Source organism: Bubalus bubalis, chromosome 10 (assembly GCF_019923935.1).
Source record: "Bubalus bubalis isolate 160015118507 breed Murrah chromosome 10, NDDB_SH_1, whole genome shotgun sequence".
Taxonomy (NCBI): Eukaryota; Metazoa; Chordata; class Mammalia; order Artiodactyla; family Bovidae; genus Bubalus; species Bubalus bubalis.
The window spans coordinates 41,891,948-41,909,049 of NC_059166.1; the positions used below are offsets into that span (position 1 = coordinate 41,891,948).

The following is a 17,102-nucleotide window of genomic DNA, read 5'->3' on the forward strand; positions in this document are numbered from 1 at the left end:
AATTTTCCACTGATTAATCCTCCTTTTGATATGCCTAGGATTTTTTTTTTATCTGAAAAGTCATAATTTCTTTTTAAAAAAAGTTAAAAAAATAATGCCCTTCTTGAAAAATCTACTCAAAGAAAGGCAGCCAATTAAGCCATGTATCAGGAAGATTGGTCATATACCAGGTAAGCATTGTATTTAATTAAAAATAGAATAGAAGTATGCAGATATCATTAATAAGTGTTACGAACTTTGACAAAGTTACTGAAAAGGTAGAGGAAAGTTACACCAGCCTTAAGAGTGTCATGTATACTGCCTAAATCTGAAACATCAAGATTTTAAGAAATTAACATTCAATGTTATATTAGTTTCAGGTGTACAACACAGTGATGCATGAAATGACAGCCAAAATAAGTGCAGCTACCATCTATCACCATACAAAGTTGCTACAATATTACTGACTATATTCCTTTATGCATACATTGTGTCTGGTGACTTAATTATTTTATAGCTGGAAGCTTGTACATCTTAATTCCGTTTACCGCTTTTGTCTGATTCCCCCAGCCCTCCCCTTTGGTAATCACCAGTTTGTTCTCTGTAGAGATGAGTCTCTGAAACATTAAGATTAAAAAAAAAATAACGCTCCAAATTGTGATGTTGTTCATGATCTCTTAACTGCTCATTAGAAAATGAGGGTTCATTTAGAAAAATATATCAATAATTCTTTGAAATGTACTTTTGTTGCTACTGTTAAATTCAGGCTAAACTGTGTTTAACACTTTTTACTTAAAACTACATTTAGGTTACGAATATATGAGGAATCATGATAGCATACTTTTAGCAGTCGGACATTATTCATTGTAAAGCTTAAAAAAAAAAAAAAACTGGTTACAATACAGCCCAATTTTTATAAAAAGCCTATCTATCCTTTTTTCCACCTGTATACCTGCAAAGAAATGTATCTAATATAAAGGTCAACACTAGTGATAACTACTTATGGGGGAGATTTTTAAAAATATTCTTGGTACCTTTTTTATTGTAATTCTTTACAATAAGCAGGTATTACTTTTGCAAAAATGAGAAAGGTTTTTTCCTTTATGCACAACTTTATAAAAGTATCTACTGTTAAGGAATTCCTGTTGAAAATTAAGCAGTATGGTTCAGATACACAGTTTTCTAGTTACCTAACTTCATGTAGGGTTGTTGCACCGCACCCTGCAGGCCCGAAAGCCTTGTTGATGCCCAGCCTGGAGACCAAAGAAAGGGACCAGGGGACAGTGACAGACACTAATGATTTATCAGATAGAAAAATCTTACGTGTCTGAAGCCTGCTGCTGCTAAGTCGCTTCAGTCATGTCCGACTCTGTGCAACCCCATAGACAGCAGCCCACCAGGCTCCCCCGTCCCTGGGATTCTCCAGGCAAGAGTACTGGACTGGGGTGCCGTTGCCTTCTCCCGTCTGAAGCCTAGGACCTGGAAAACATCCCACCCCGTAGAGCAGACAAGACACAGCAGCCATTTTTGCTACTTGGGGGAAGAAGGAGCTACCATTTATAGGCGGAACTGCCGTCAGGTTGCCTCACCAGTTACCAGAAAAACCAGCAGCTGAGGGAGGGTTCAAGAAAGAAGGCAGTAACTGAGTAAGCTCTATAATTAAGAGGATTGGATAGTCATGTGAGTGAAGCAGGGCCTGGTCAGCAGAGAATAGAGAGAGCAAGGGAACAGCCATCTTGAATGGCCTGACCAAACAGGTGCTAGAGTTTTTACCTAGGCTAGTGGATAATAATTAGGTCCCCAACTCCAGCCTCTGGGGGTAGTGGTGTAGAAAGGTGGTTCAAAATACCACATCCTCAAAACTCTAAGATAATAATGACTAATGAGTACTGCATTTATACAATATATAAAACACAATCCTGAGCACTCTATTAATTCATTGAATCTTAATGCCAAGTCTATAAGGGAGCTAAATAATTTTCCATTTTACAAATGAAGTACAGTGAACTTACCTACTTATCAGAGAAGCTGGATTTAAACCTGTATCTTCTGTTCTTAATCACTATACCAGGGGTTCCCACATTTTGCTGCCCATGGGAATGACCCAGGGATCTTTAGAAAACACTGGTGTCTGGCTCCCACATGCAAATATTCTAATTAATACAGGGTGTGACCTGAGCAACAGATGTTAAAAAGCTCTTGGGATTGATTCTAACGTGAGGTAAAACATGGGGACCACTGTACCATACCTTTCCGCTGCTGGTCGTCTTTAGCTAGCTGCTATCAAGCCTGAGTGAATATCAGAATCACCTGATAAGGTTTAGAACTTCAAGGCCTCTAGCCCATCACAGCCCAAGGGACCTGGGCTTAGGTATTGTTTATCATGCTTCTCAGGTGATTCTCGTCTCAAGTAGACAAAGCTAGAGACAAATTGCATAGGGAGAAACCAGCTGCCTCCCATGTTAACAATCAGTGCCCAATTGAGGGAGGGTTTTTAATTAATTCGAGGAGTATAATTCAAATGGATGGGGCACACACACAAAAATAAGAAAACATTAAGAACCACTGTCAAATATTGGAGAGCATGGTTTTTCATTTCCTTACAGTCTCATAGGTTCCAAATTGTTCTGGAAATAATAGGACTTTCTTCAACTGTCTCTGAGATTGAAATTAGTGTTTTCTCTGATGAGAAAGTGACCTAAGAGTTTCTTTGGCTACAGATTTCTTTTTTATTTCCCTTTAGGTAAAAGTGTTCTCCTGGGTTTCATCTGGGGCTACCACAGATACAACAAGGGCATTTTGCTAGCTATCCACTTGAAGCCTCATAATAGTGAAAGAAAATTTTTTTAAAGAATATGTCAGAAGTTTATTTAGTTGAAAATAAAACACTAAAAGAAGACTAAGGCTCAAAAATTTAAACCTGAAGACAGAGGAATAAAATCCACAAAACATTAGGCACAGTCCTTGAAAAATAAACTACATAACTTAAAACTGAGCAAAGAGGAAACCTGAGGTTGAAAGCAGAACCATGTCTAAAAGGGAGAATCAAAGTGAAAATTCACATATGCCAGATCTGGTTTGGGAACCTATCACCAGAGATTCTCATGAATAACACAATAATAACACCTACTGAATGCTGACAATGTGCCAGGTACAATTCTAAGCCTTGGATTTGGCAACCTAAAGTCAAAGATTCTAATGTAACAGAACCTGGCTCCCAGGATACCTGGCATGAAAAAGACAATAATTAATCAGCTTGAGGGCAGTTCTCAACAATTTGTTTCCCTTACACACAGGCACACATAAGTCCCACATTTGGTAGTCAGGAACTGAACACAGAGTCAAAAAAATATACTATCAGTGTGGCTAGTCTACACAGACTTGAAATTCAGTTAGGAGTTTAACTTGCCAGGTTCCAGATCAAAATCTCCAATAGCCACATAAAAAATCCTAACTTAGCTGATGAAAAAAAGATCCTTATGCTTTAGCAACCAAACATATATGTGGCAGAACTAATACCTTATGAAAATTAGTTCTATATTTTTACCCAGATAACAGTCTACAAGGCAATGAGTTTCAAAATTCTGGAAAGATGATCAATCTTTGTTCCAGATTCTGAATTACTTAAACTATCACTTATCCTTGGTTATTCCTCATTTCTGACTCTACTATAACCAGATCCCAGGTCTATGTTTGCCAGCAAGAGCCAGTGCACCAGTATTCCCACGTATGCAGAATTTCTTCAGGTCTGAACTAGTTCAGACTCAAATCGTCAGCAAACAAGGTATCAACTGAAACTTCAGTTCAGTTCAGTTGCTCAGTCGTGTCCGACTCTTTGCGGCCACATGGGCTGCAGCACAGCAGGACTCCCTGGTTCCTGTCCATCAACAACCCCTGGAGTTTACTCAAACTCATGTCCATTGAGTCACTGATGCCATCCAACCATCTCATTCTCTGTCATCCCCTTCTCCTCGTGCCTTCAATCTTTCTCAGCATCAGGGTCTTTTCAAATGAATCAGCTCTTCACATCAGGTGGCCAAAGTACTGGAGTTTCAGCTTCAGCATCAGTCCTTCCAATGAATATTCAGGACTGATTTTCTTTAGGATGGACCAGTTGGATCTCCTTGCTGTCCAAGGGACTCTCAAGAGTCTTCTCCAACACCACAGTTCAAAAGCATTAATTCTTTGGCACTCAGCTTTCTTTATAGTCCAACTCTCACATCCATACATGACTACTGGAAAAACCATAGCCTTGACTAGACGGACCTTTGTTGGCAAAGTAATGTCTCTGCTTTTTAATATGCTGTCTAGGTTGGTCATAACTTTTCTTCCAAGGAGCAAGCATCTTTTAATTTCATGGCTGTAGTCACCATCTGCAGTGATTTTGGAGCCCCCCAAAATAAAGTCTGTCACTGTTTTCATTGCTTCCCCATCTATTTGCCATGAAGTGATGGGACCAGATGCCATGATCTTAGTTCTCTGAATGTTGAGTTTTAGGCCAACTTTTTCACTCTCCTCTTTCACTTTCACCAAGAGGCTCTTTCATTCTTCTTCGCTTTCTGCCATAAGGATGGTGTTATCTGCATATCTGAGGTTACTGATATTTTCTCCCAGCAATCTTGATTTCAGTTTGTGCTTTGTCCAGCCCAGCATTTCTCATGATGTACTCTGCATATAGGGTGACAATATACAGCCTTGACGTACTCCCTTCCCGATTTGGAACCAGTCTGTTGTTCCGTGTCCAGTTCTCACTGTTGCTTCCTGACCTGCATAGATTTCTCAGGAGGCAGGTCAGGTGGCCTGGTATTCTCATCTCTTGAAGAATTTTCCACAGTTTGTTGAGATCCACACAGTCAAAGGCTTTGGCATAGTCAAAGGTATGACCTAAATCAAAAAAGAACTTCCCAAGTGATTTGACAGTAAGTTACCTGCAGTTATTTATAATTAAAGAAATTTAGCACGGCTCTTACAGAACTTGTGGTTTGAAGCTGAACTGAATGCTGGTGAGCCTGTAAGAACAGGTTGGAAGCAAAGTACACATTTTAGATAATACAGTCGTTGCTGCGGTTCACCCGAATGTGTGCGAGTATCTTCCCAAATTACCAGGCCTAAGCTGCAAAATTTATGTTGGGGAGATACTCCAGCTTAGGACTAGAAGACAACAACTGGACTGGTTTAACGGCTCCTTGAGGTCATGAGATTTGACAACACAACTCAGCAGTCAGGGAGCCGTGTCTGCTCGTCACTGTCATCAGTGTATCTCCTCTATCAATTTATATATTCAATAGATAATAGTGAGGAGGGGAGCTTAAGGTCTTTAAAATGTAACAGTCACATAACAATGAAATGCAGTGAGCCTATACTGGAAAAAAAGGCTGCTGAAAAACATCAACAAAACTGGAATGGATTGTAAATTAAATTTTAGAAAAAGTCTATCAGTGTGATATGAATCTAGTAACTGAACTGTGGTTATCTAAGGTAAGCCTTGTTCTTAGAAGTAAACAGTTGGGTATTAGGAGGTTCAGGAGTTAATTTATGAAACCTACTCTCAAATGATACAACAAAACAGATCATACAGATATAAAGATAATTATGAAGCAAATGTGTAACACATTTATTGGTGAATCTGGAAAAAGGGTGTATGGAGTTCTCTCTACTACTCTTACAACTTTTCTGTAAGTTTGAAATTGCTTCAAAGTTAAAAGGAATTAAAATGAACTAGCTTAATTTATCCTCAGCATCAAAACCTAAAGGAAAAGCAAGTGAGAAAGGGAAACAAATCTATACCGTGTCATTATGTTTCTGAGCCAGACAGAGTGCTGAACATTTTACCAAGGTCATAGTGCAGAATCCAAACAATTTGTGTTTTGAGTCAGTTGGGTTGGTTAGTCACTGAACTCCACAGTTTTGTAGCTCTGTGACTTTATCCTCTCCATCTTCTTGAGTCTAAGTGTCCTCCTCTATGAAGTGGAGATAATGCTGCCAAGAGCATAAGATGAGTGAGATGATTAAATGAGATGCTAATATCAAGTATTGAACACCTCATCTACATACCACCGTGCTGAGGGTTGGGAGACAAATCTCTATGGGACTCTAAGTTTCTCCAAGTCTTATGCAAAACCCAACTAACTGCTCTTTGTCCTGGACTATCTTTTCAAGGATATTTGTATTACAAATAGCTATGTGAGACAAAAATAGTGTTGCACATCAGAATAAAGGGGAAAATGCCTGCTGTCATTACAAAAGTCTCAGGGTCCTCTCCTATATAACACACATCGTCTGACCCTCTGCACAGGGCCCTCTGGGAAGAGTTGGAGCTTGGGGAATCCACATAAGAAAATGTTGATACTCTGGCTACTACTTTTGCTGGGAATAATGAAATAATATAATCCTTTCTCCCAGGGCTCTTATATTTTCTGCCACTGTCCATGAACTGTGGCTGACTAACTTGTAGGGTAAAATCACAAACTCTTCACAGTTTTCAACACTAAGCCCTCTGTGTTAATATTACATTATTAAAGCTTATCAATAGCCCTGTAAAGTTCAGTAAAATGCTGCGTGGTACAAGTAAGATATTCCATATCATCATCATCATCATCATCAATCCTTGCAATAAATTAGCAATCAATACCATCATCTGATAGCTGACAGATTAATTAAAAGCTGCCAAGAGTAAATCTGTTACATTAATGAAAGGACTGGAGTTTGATTTCTTTGCACTTTTACCATGTCATCTCACAGTTTTAAAATTATGAACTTATTTGGAGAAGCTGAAAAGTTTATATTACATCCCAACAGGTATTTTTCAGGCACTTTGCTGATCTGGGGAAAGAACAGTGAAGAAAACATGCTCTCTGTCTTCATGATGCTTATAACATACACCAAAACAAGTAAACCATGACAAAATAATTAACTCAAAAGTGTTATGACAGAAGCAGACAAGGGACTGAGACAGAGAACAACTGGAGGACGTATTTATCAAACTACAGGTTGTCAGTTGGGAATAAATGCAGTGAGTTCCAACCAGGATTTCTGCGGGAAAATGAAGCAGTGCAGAATAGAAAAGAATGCACACAGATTACAAACTATTGTTTTGCACAACTTCCATCTAGTATAGGAAGTCATAGTACAAAGTGCATTTCTTCAAGGCACAGGGAATAATTTATGCAATCTGAATGTGATGGCAATGGAAAGAACTTACTAGGTTGGAAAATAAGAAAATTACAGTGTGGCTACAATCCTACAGAAAGAAGGGCTAGAGTGGCACGAATTACTGTTGGAAAGAAAGATGTTAAGGTTCTGACAGTGAGTTTGTGTAGTTTTAAACAGATAAGTGATCTGATTTATGTTCTAGAAGTCACTTTTGTTGCTATAAAGAGAATGGATTGGAGAGACGGCAAGAATGGAGACAGAAAGACCCATCAGAATGCTGCTGTAAGGAGCTGATGCAGGTGACTACAGTAGTTTGGCTTGGGGTTGGGGGAAAGAAGGAACAGCAGCAATGGGAAAAGAGTGGATGAATTCAAGATATTATTTTGAAAACAGAATCAAAAGAACTTACTGAAGTAAGCATCAGAGGTATACTCTAAAGAATCAGTCATCCCCAAATATTGTGGTTCCATGAGCATGCCATGCTCTCTTATGTGTCTATGGATATGCTCTTCATGAAAAATCCCATCCCCTCTAAGCTCTCACTCTCCTCACTTAGTATACTGCAACTCAACCTCTCCTCAACAGCACCTTTTCCACAAAGCCTTCTCTGACACTAACAGGCTATCTTCTCCATATTCCCTCAGCATTTCACACATGGTTTTAATACAGTGGTTACAGACTGTACTGCAGCAACCTGTTTATATGACTGTTTCTCAAATTACTCTGAAGCCATGCCAGGAAAGAACCCATATTCCATTTACTTTCAGCTTTGGGTCTGAGGTGCTTAAAAACTTTAGGTGCTTAGAAAGTGCTTAGAAAACTTTAGACTCCGAGAACCAGAGAAATGACAACATAAAAAGATCTCAGCTGGGTCGCTAGTGTTGAAGAAGGAAAGATGAGACCATGAACCAGTTAGTAGGAGTGTCCAAGATGACTGGGTAGGAAGACCCTGAACTCACCTCCTCCAATAGGTATAGCAAAATTACAACTATTTACAGATCAACTATTGAAGAGAAAGACCTGAAGACTAGCAAAAAATGTCTTCTTACAGTTAACGATATAAAGAAGGAACCACAACTACAATGGCTAGGAGAGATGGAGAATAGTATAATCAAGACCCATACTCCCAAATGGACAACAAATGGGAGGAAAATTACAAGACCAGAGGTTCTTCCAAAGGAGCAGGGGATCCGAGCCCCACATCAGGCTCCCTAGCCTGGAGGTCTTGCACCAGAAAAACAAGTTCTCAGAACATTTGGCTTTGAATGGTGGAGGGGTTAACTTTCGGGAGAGCCAGAGTCTGTTTGCAGGAAACAGACTCCACTCTTAAAAGGGTGCACACAAAATTTCATACACTCTGAGACCTATGGCAGAAGTAGTACTTCAAAAGGAACAAAAAATAAGTGAGCGAGCCTGCACCAAACTAAATAACTTTTGCACAGCAAAACAAAAAAGGTCACCTACTGAATGGGAGAAGACAATTGCAAATGATACACCAGACAAGGGGTTGCTACTGCTGCTAAGTCGCTTCAGTCGTGTCCGACTCTGTGTGACCCCATAGACGGCAGCCCACGAGGCTCCACCGTCCCTGGGATTCTCCAGGCAAGAGTATTGGAGTGGGATGCCATTGCCTTCTCCAGACAAGGGATTAGCATCTGAAATATATAAAGAATTCACACAACTCAAAAAAAAACCAGAACACCCCAATTAAAAAATGGGCAGGGGACTCAAACAGACATTTTTCCAAGATATGCAGACAGCCAATAGGCACATGAAAAGATGCTCAACATAACTAATCATCAGGCACATGCAGATCAAAACCACAATGAGATGTCAATTCACATCTGGCAGAATGGCTATTATCAAAGGACAACAAATAACAAGTGTTAGTGAGGATGTGGAGAAAGGGAACCCTTGTGCATTGATGTTGGGAATGTAAATTGGTGAGGCCACTATGGAAAACAGTATGGAGATTTCTCAAAAAATTGAAACTAGAACTGCCATGCTGCTGCTGCTGCTGCTAAGTCGCTTCAGTAGTGTCCAACTCTGTGCGACCCCATAGACGGCAGCCCACCAGGCTCCCCCGTCCCTGGGATTCTCCAGGTAAGAACACTGGAGTGTGTTGCCATTTCCTTCTCCAATGCATGAAAGTGAAAAGTGAAAGTGAAGTCACTCAGTTGTATCCGACTCTTCGCGACCCCATGGACTGCAGCCCACCAGGGTCCTCTGTCCATGGGATTTTCCAGGCGAGAGTACTGGAGTGGGGTGCCATTGCCTTCTCCAAGAACTGCCATACAATCTATGAATTCCACTTCTAGGTATATATCCAAAGAAAATAAAAACCCTAATTCAAAAAGATATATGCACTCTTATGTTCATTACAGCATTATTTACTATAGCCAAGATATGGAAGTAATGTAAGTGCCCATCAATAAATTTATGGATAAAGAGCATGTGGTATATGTATACCATGGACTATTATCCAGCCGTTAAAAAAAAAAAAAAAGGAGTCTTGCCATTTGCGATGACAAGGATGGATTTAGAGGATATTACACTATGTGATATGTCACACAGAGAAAGGCAAATATTGTATGGTTTCACTTTTATGTGGAATCTAAAATGCAAAACAAATGATCAAACATAAGCAAACAGAAACAGTTATAGCTACAGAGAACAAACAACTGGTTGTCGGTGGGGAGGTGCTGAAGAAAAATATCAATAGGTAAGAGTGATTTAAGAAAAAAAATGACTCATTAATCAAAATTTGCTGAATCAATGTGCTCTTTCATGTAACATATTCCTTCATTTCTAAATTAGGTAAGGAACCCCATTCATAAAGGTATGTATTGCACATATTTTTATTTTTATCCTTGTTTCAGATCATCTCTCAATTATCTTGTTTGGGGAAATATACGTTTGCTTAGTCTTAGTTTATGTTGTCACACAACTCTGTTACATTCTGTTTAATGATCGTATTGTGCTCCTCGCCTTCACAAACTAAACAGCACAGTGTATAGGAAGGAGCTGATTTCAAAGTTAGATCTTTGTTCATGAACCAACTCTTCAGTAGGTTATTTAATCTCTCTGAATCTCAATTTGCTCACCTGTATCACAAGGTTAATACTTCTCTATTGTAGGGGTGTCCCAAGGTTTAAATGTGACTGTGAAGTAATTAGCACAAATATACTCAATACATATTAATTCCTATTTCCCCAACTTGCTTTCTCTGTAAGGAAGGATGCTGCTACTGCTGCTGCTAAGTCGCTTCAGTCATGTCCGACTCTGTGCGACCCCAGAGATGACAGCCCACCAAGCTCCTCTGTCCCTGGGATTCTCCAGGCAAGAACACTGGAGTGGGTTGCCATTTCCTCCTCCAATGCATGAAAGTGAAAAGTCAAAGTGAAGTCGCTCAGTCGTCCCCGACTCTTAGTGACCCCATGGACTGCAGCCTACCAGGCTCCTCCATCCATGGGATTTTCCAGGCAAGAGTACTGGAGTGGGGTGCCATTGCCCGAAGGATACTGCCTTTGAAAAATTAAACACAATACGTTTCTGGTAACGGCACTATCTTGACCTCAGGGTGTTTGTGACCAACTCACATACACACAAAAGCTTGGACACTGAGGTCCAAAGCTACTACCCTGGACATAGTTCACATGACTAACATGTTTTTATTATTCATGTTAACATGATTCTCTTATTTCTTTGCTTTCAACAGCATGATTTTACTTTTTTGGAAGAGTAAAAAAAGAATTATTTTTGATGAACTCTAACGTTCCAGTGTTTTATTTCCATCCTTACTACAGAGTTGTTTAAATACTGAAACTGATTCTCCCTAAAACCGAGTTCCTCTGCCAAGTTCACGATTAACCTCTCAATCCACAATGTTATTCCCTTTCTTGTCTAACACCTGATCCCCTCAAGACTGAGGAGGAGCATCAAAGAAAAAGGACTGAAACCAACCAGGACCCTGTGGGTCCCTCTTGGGTATGAAAAACTTTCTACTTCCCTTCAGCCCTCTAGCTCTTCCCTGAGTTCCAAATAGGCAGATTCAAAAAGTCATAAATTCGGAAAGTGAGGGAATACAGAAAAAAAGGAAAAGCAATCAAACAACCAGGTAGGGAGAAGGCAGAATCCTAATTACCCCTCAGGGGATACACAAAACAATCTACTTTGAATTTCTCTACTGGAACTAGGCATCCACCCAGGTGAAGGAGGGTTAACCATCTGCTAGCTAAGAACTCGGACTGGTCAGAACCTAAGGAATGAAGATGTTGATCCTTTCTGACCCTGGTGATTTCAACTAAACCTTATACTCTCAACCACTGACTCAATATGATATGGAATTCACCTGCTCAAGCCCCTTCACGAAAACGCACAATACCTTTAGCTTAAAACCTCCCCGATTTTGCCACCTGAGAAGATACTGCTCTGGGAAAGGTAACCCTTGGCAACCCCCACTTCTCCGTACTTGCGGCAAGTAATAAATCCTTCCTTCTCATCTTTGGTTTGGCTGCGTCTTCTGCCCCGACACCCCTAAAGAGGCAAAATGTTTTCCGGGAACAATATGCCTCAGAATCAAAAAAAATAGGGCCTCATGTTACATTTGGAGTTACCAAAAATAACACTAGGACGGGCAGTCAAAATGATTGGAAGAGAAATGACTAGCTTTGAAGTTGTTGCTGCTGCTAAATCGCTTCAGTTGTGTCCGACTCTGTGCGACCCCACAGACGGCAGCCCACCAGGCTCCCCCATCCCTGGGATTCTCCAGGCAAGAACACTGGAGTGGGTTGCCATTTCCTTCTCCAATGCATGAAAGTGAAAAGTGAAAGTGAAGTCGCTCAGTCGTGTCCGACTCTTCGCGACCCCATGGACTGCAGCCTACAGCCTACCAGGCTCCTCCATCCAAGGGATTTTCCAGGCAAGAGTACTGGAGTGGGGTTCCATTGCCTTCTCCGTTTTGAAGTTAGCTCTTTTCAGATGGAAATTCAGATCCATCAACTACACTAAGAGAAATGAAGTGAAGTCCGTGTACTGTAGCCCACCAGGCTCCTCTGTCCATAGGATTCTCGAGGCAAGAGTACTGGAGTGGGTTACCATTTCCTTCTCCAGAAAGGATCCAGAGATCGAATCCAGGTCTCCCGCATTGGAGGTAGACGTTTTAACCTCTGAGCCACCAGGGAAGCCCAACACTAAGAGAACAGAACACTAACTTCTAGGGGGTCTAGGCATGGCCCACTGACTTTCTATCCAGGTAACTCACACTGAGCGGCGGGGCGGTAAGCAGTGAGCGAAGCAATGTGCGCCTTTCAAGGTTTACTTTTCACCCTGACAACTGATCTGGGCCGCAGGCTCAACCCTCGACCGGGTTTGCCTCGGCCGCTCCAGCACCTCCTGAAAGCCGAAAGCAGGCGGGAAAAACAAACAGGGTATCAGCAAAACCCACGAGGCCTCCCGGTGACTGCGGGCTGGCTCGCAGCGGTGAAAGGGGCTTCGTGGCTCAGGGGTCCACCATATGCCCGTTCCCGGGCCCGTACCTGACTGGCGATGGACCTGCGGAAACCACACGCCATGTCTGACTCCACGAAGCGGACTCCACGAAGTTCTGACTCCAGAACTTCGCTCCTCCCTTCTCTGCACGCCCCGCCTCCGCGCGCCGGAAGTCCTCCCCTTAGGGTGCTGCCAGCCAATCAAACAGCAGCGTGGCCCGCTACTAACCTCTGCCCCGCTGCCGCGAAGGAGCGCGGGAAATCCCGAGTGCATCTGGCTTTCCACAGGTTGCTGGAGCCATGGCCACCTCTTCGGTGTCCAAGGTATGTGGGGGCGGACGCCTACTAGGACTCCATAGCTGCCTCATTCTCTTGTGAAGGAGGGATGAAGCAGAGGTTACATTGTCCAGTTGTCCTGGCTCGAGGGGCAGGAGCGGCGGGCGGAGCTGAGGCATCTTTGCTCCGCGTCTAGTGCAGGCCAACTTTGGGGAGCGAAAACGCCGAAATGCCTTAGTGTTTTGCCTCGCAGGAGGTTTTAAGTTCTGCTTTGTGGAGGTCGGATCCCGGGAGGATGTGCCCTAGTCTGCCCTCTTTTTTCCTTCTCGTGTTTATTGTGCGCCAAACGCTGTTAGATACCGAGATACAAGTGGTAAACAAAATAGGCGCAGATATTTTCATCATTACCGAAAATTCTTTTAGTGCCTCTTTAGACACTTAAGTGCCGCTTAGTAATATTAGGAGTACAGCTGGAAGCTCCTGAAACTTAAGTTATGTGATAAACCTGTGAATGCAGATATAGTTGCAATGACTTTTCTCCCGTTCAAACAGTGAATTAATGAAGGATATACCATGGATTTAATTTTTAATTTTGATTAAAACTACATTAGAATAAAATTATAAGACTCAGTACTTTGCAAGAGTACATATTTGGGAAAAACTGCAAACTGTAGGATTCAAGCGTACTGAAGTTTGAGCGACTGTGATGCTAGATGCAAATGCCAGAAGAGCTGTCACTGCTAGTATTTTTTTTTTTTTTTAGGGTTGATGCTGTTTGCATTTTGCCCTGGTTATAAAGTTCATAGGTTTTAAAAAAGTTTTATTGGGAGTATAGTTGTTTTACAATGTTGTGTTAGTTTCTGTTGTTGTTCAGTTGCTAAGTCCTGTCCTTGTACAACAAATGAATCAGCTATATGTATACATAAATCCCCTCTTTTTTGAATTTCTTTCCTGTTGGTTCCATAGGTTTTGAGTGGTCTGTCCCCCAGTCCTTTTTGTTGCTTAAGCTTTTCTTATTTTTGTATACTTTGCAGGATTGTGAGAGGTTTATGGTTTTTTCTTTTTTCAGGAAAGCATTTATGACATAACAGATGCTTGTATTGACATAATTATGAAGGACACCTTACATAAATGAGAATCTTTAAGGACTGTTTTATTGGTTTATTGAACTGTCATCTTCCTTTTTTATTTAAACTAAACTTCTCTTTCCTTGTCATGTTTTCTGGCTGTTGGCGTTCCTCCCGTCTTCTTCCATCTCCAACACCATTTCTTGATCAATAGTTCAAAGTGAATAATGGTATTACTCCCGCTGCCATATATTGGGATCCATTCCCAGGGCTCTTCATATCTCACTCCTTCATTGTTCCTTTTCCTGCTCCTGAATTGCAGGTGGCTATAGAAAGGAGGCAGTGACAAGCTTGTCATGGCACCAAAAGATTTTTCTTAAAAAAAAAAAATTAAAAATACTTGTGTATTTTAAATCGTTCATTCAGTTCAGTTCAGTTCAGTCGCTCAGTTGTGTCCGACTCTTTGCGACCCCATGAATCGCAGCATGCCAGGCCTCCCTGTCCATCACCAGCTCCCGGAGTTCACTCAGACTCAAGTCCATCGAGTCAGTGATGCCATCCAGCCATCTCATCCTCTGTTGTCCCCTTCTCCTCCTGCCCCCAATCCCTCCCAGCATCAGAGTCTTTTCCAATGAGTCAACTCTTTGCATGAGGTGGCCAAAGTACTGGAGTTTTAGCTTTAGCATCTTTCCTTCCAAAGAAATCCCAGGGCTGATCTCCTTCAGAATGGACTGGCTTGCGGATTAAATTGTTCAAGACACAATTCTTATTTTGGACCCTGCTTCCTAGGTAGCTCAGTGGTAAAGAATCTGCCTGCCAACGCAGGAGACTTGGGTTCAATCCTTGAGTTTGGAATCCGCTGGAGAAGAAAGTGGTAACCCACTCCAGTATTCTTGCCTGGAAAATCCCATGAAACAGAGGAGCCTGGCGGGCTGCTGTCCATGGACACAACTTAGCGACTCAACAACAATTCACATGGCCAGTTTATATTTGTACAGCAGTCCTTGGATCTATCCCGAGATGGCTTTTCCTAGGTATATTTCTTTCATTTTCCATAGAAATGGAAATCTTGAAGAAGCTGTCCATGATACACCTTTAGGATTGTAGAACAAGCATAGGACCAGCAGCTTGGGGCCTGTGTATCACTAATCAAATAATATGAAACTCAGTGTAGCTAGGAAATTACCCAAAAATTTATTTGACAAGCATTCATCCATTTTGTATACTGATTGCCTAATGTATATGTTAACACAATCCTAAATACTGGGGAGACAGTTATGAGTTAAATGCAGTCTGTACTCTGAAGGTGCTTACTAACTGGGGAGACAGTCATAAATAGCTATCTTACATAGGGAAAATAATTTAAAACAAAGCAAAACAAAGATATGCAGATATGAGATATTAGATATGAGATATTAGGGGAAGGAATAATTCTTCTGATTAGAGAAATTGGGGAAGGGTTCCCAAAGCAGGTGAATTGGAGTCAAACTTTAATGGATAAATGAATAAGGATTTTTTTTCAGATGAAGAAAGATATGTAAGGTGAATCAGTAGCCAGAATTGTCTGTGTCCTGCCAAGGTTCTAGATACTTGGAATTTAATTAAATAATGAATGTTTCTTTAGAGATGGGAAGGTGTCAGTATTTTGTCTCATCTTGATGTTCATATTAATGTTCTTTTTTCACTGGGTTTTATAAAAATGGAGCTTTAATGGGTTTAAATTTCATCAGTTTTTATTTTCTTTGTCTCTTAGATTAGCTCCCAAAGAGTAAAATCAAAGAAGAGCTTCCCATTGGAGGGAGGAGAAAGAAGTATTTAATTCCTTGTTGTTTAAGAATTTCCCTTCTATAATTCAGATTGAAGAAAGATTTCTTAGCACTTTAAAGAAATGCCTTAAAAAAATCTGTTTATTCATAAAATACTATGTTAATCAGATTTGTCTGCTCCTTGGCTGCTTTGACTTTATGCTATTTTTTCTCTGTCTTTTTTGTAGGGTTGCTTTGTGTTTAAGCCAAACTTCAAGAAGAGAAAGATCTCTGTGCCAATAGGTAAAATATCTTAATACGAGATTTGTTAGTTTTCCTCCCTCAAGTCTGAACTAACCTAACTCTTAATAAATTAGTAATTCTCTTGCCTAAGTTTGCTTTGCTTACCGTGTTGATATAGCATTTATGTTCGAAGGCATAGGACAAAGTGGTAAGGGCACTGCCCTAGGCTCTAATCTAAAAGAGGATCCAAATGTGCATTCAAAAGACAAATTGAAATTTCCCTCAAAGGGTTACCATTCTTCAAAAGAGATTGTCTTAAAAATCCCAGTGATTTCTTGGAATGAGGTAGGGAGAGTTGCCTGCAGAAATGCAAGAGGGATTTTTTTGAGTGATGGGTATGTTCTCTAGATAGGATGGTTACGTTAAGTGTACACCTTGGTTCAGTTCAGTTCAGTCACTCAGTCATGTCCGACTCTTTTTTTTTTTTTTTTTTTTTTTTCATGTCCGACTCTTTGCAACCCCATGAATCGCAGTATGCCAGGCCTCCCTGTCCATCACCAGCTCCTGGAGTTCACTCAGACTCATGTCCATCGAGTCAGTGATGCCATCCAGCCATCTCATCCTCTGTCGTCCCCTTCTCCTCCTGCCCCCAATCCCTCCCAGCATCAGAGTCTTTTCCAGTGAGTCAACTCTTCACATGAGGTGGCCAAAGTACTGGAGTTTCAGCTTCAGCATCATTCCCTCCAAAGAAATCCCAGGGCTGATCTCCTTCAGAATGGACTGGTTGGATTTCCTTGCAGTCCAAGGGACTCTTCAAGAGTCTTCTCCAACACCACAGTTCAAAAGCATCAATTCTTCATACCAAACTGTTAAATGGGCATATTTTATTATTTGTAAATTATACTTCAATAAAATTAAACTATTAAAAAATACTATCTTCTATTTATATCCAAATATCTGTTTAGTGGTCAAGTTAGAAGACTTGACTACTTCAAACAAATTAAGATGTTGTTACCAGTCAGAAAATGTTTATTGCACTGGTTCTCAATTGGGGCTGCAGATTATAATTAGTTATTTTTACATATTTATTTAGTTGCTCTGGATCTTAGTTGTGGCACACAGGATCTTCATTCGCCACATTTGAATTCTTA

The 17,102-nt window shown here is 40.9% G+C and overlaps 2 protein-coding genes across 13 annotated transcripts in view; one reads left to right on the forward strand and one right to left on the reverse strand.

The window, feature by feature from the left end:
* The window catches only part of RARS2 (arginyl-tRNA synthetase 2, mitochondrial), a 74,047-nt gene extending 61,226 nt beyond the window's left edge, over window positions 1-12,821 (reverse strand). Inside the window, exon 1 of one of the 6 annotated variants that reach the window (XM_006058072.3) lies at window positions 12,669-12,820. In XM_006058072.3, the coding sequence (XP_006058134.1) occupies window positions 12,669-12,704 (36 nt within the window). In that variant the 5' untranslated portion in view covers window positions 12,705-12,820. Of the gene's footprint in view, window positions 1-1,302; window positions 1,503-1,533; window positions 1,554-1,991; window positions 2,131-12,668 lie in introns of those variants that run through there. The other 5 variants (XM_025294584.2, XM_044924275.1, XM_044924273.1 and 2 more) reach the window with 5 other exon arrangements.
* The window catches only part of ORC3 (origin recognition complex subunit 3), a 70,027-nt gene continuing 65,735 nt past the window's right edge, over window positions 12,811-17,102 (forward strand). For 5 of the 7 annotated variants that reach the window (XM_006058076.4, XM_006058073.4, XM_025294583.3 and 2 more), the window contains exons 1-2: window positions 12,811-12,944; window positions 15,957-16,011. In XM_006058076.4, coding sequence (XP_006058138.3) covers window positions 12,921-12,944; window positions 15,957-16,011 — 79 coding nt within the window. In that variant the 5' untranslated portion in view covers window positions 12,811-12,920. The remainder of the gene's footprint in view (window positions 12,945-15,956; window positions 16,012-17,102) is intronic. The other 2 variants (XM_006058074.4, XM_025294582.3) reach the window with 2 other exon arrangements.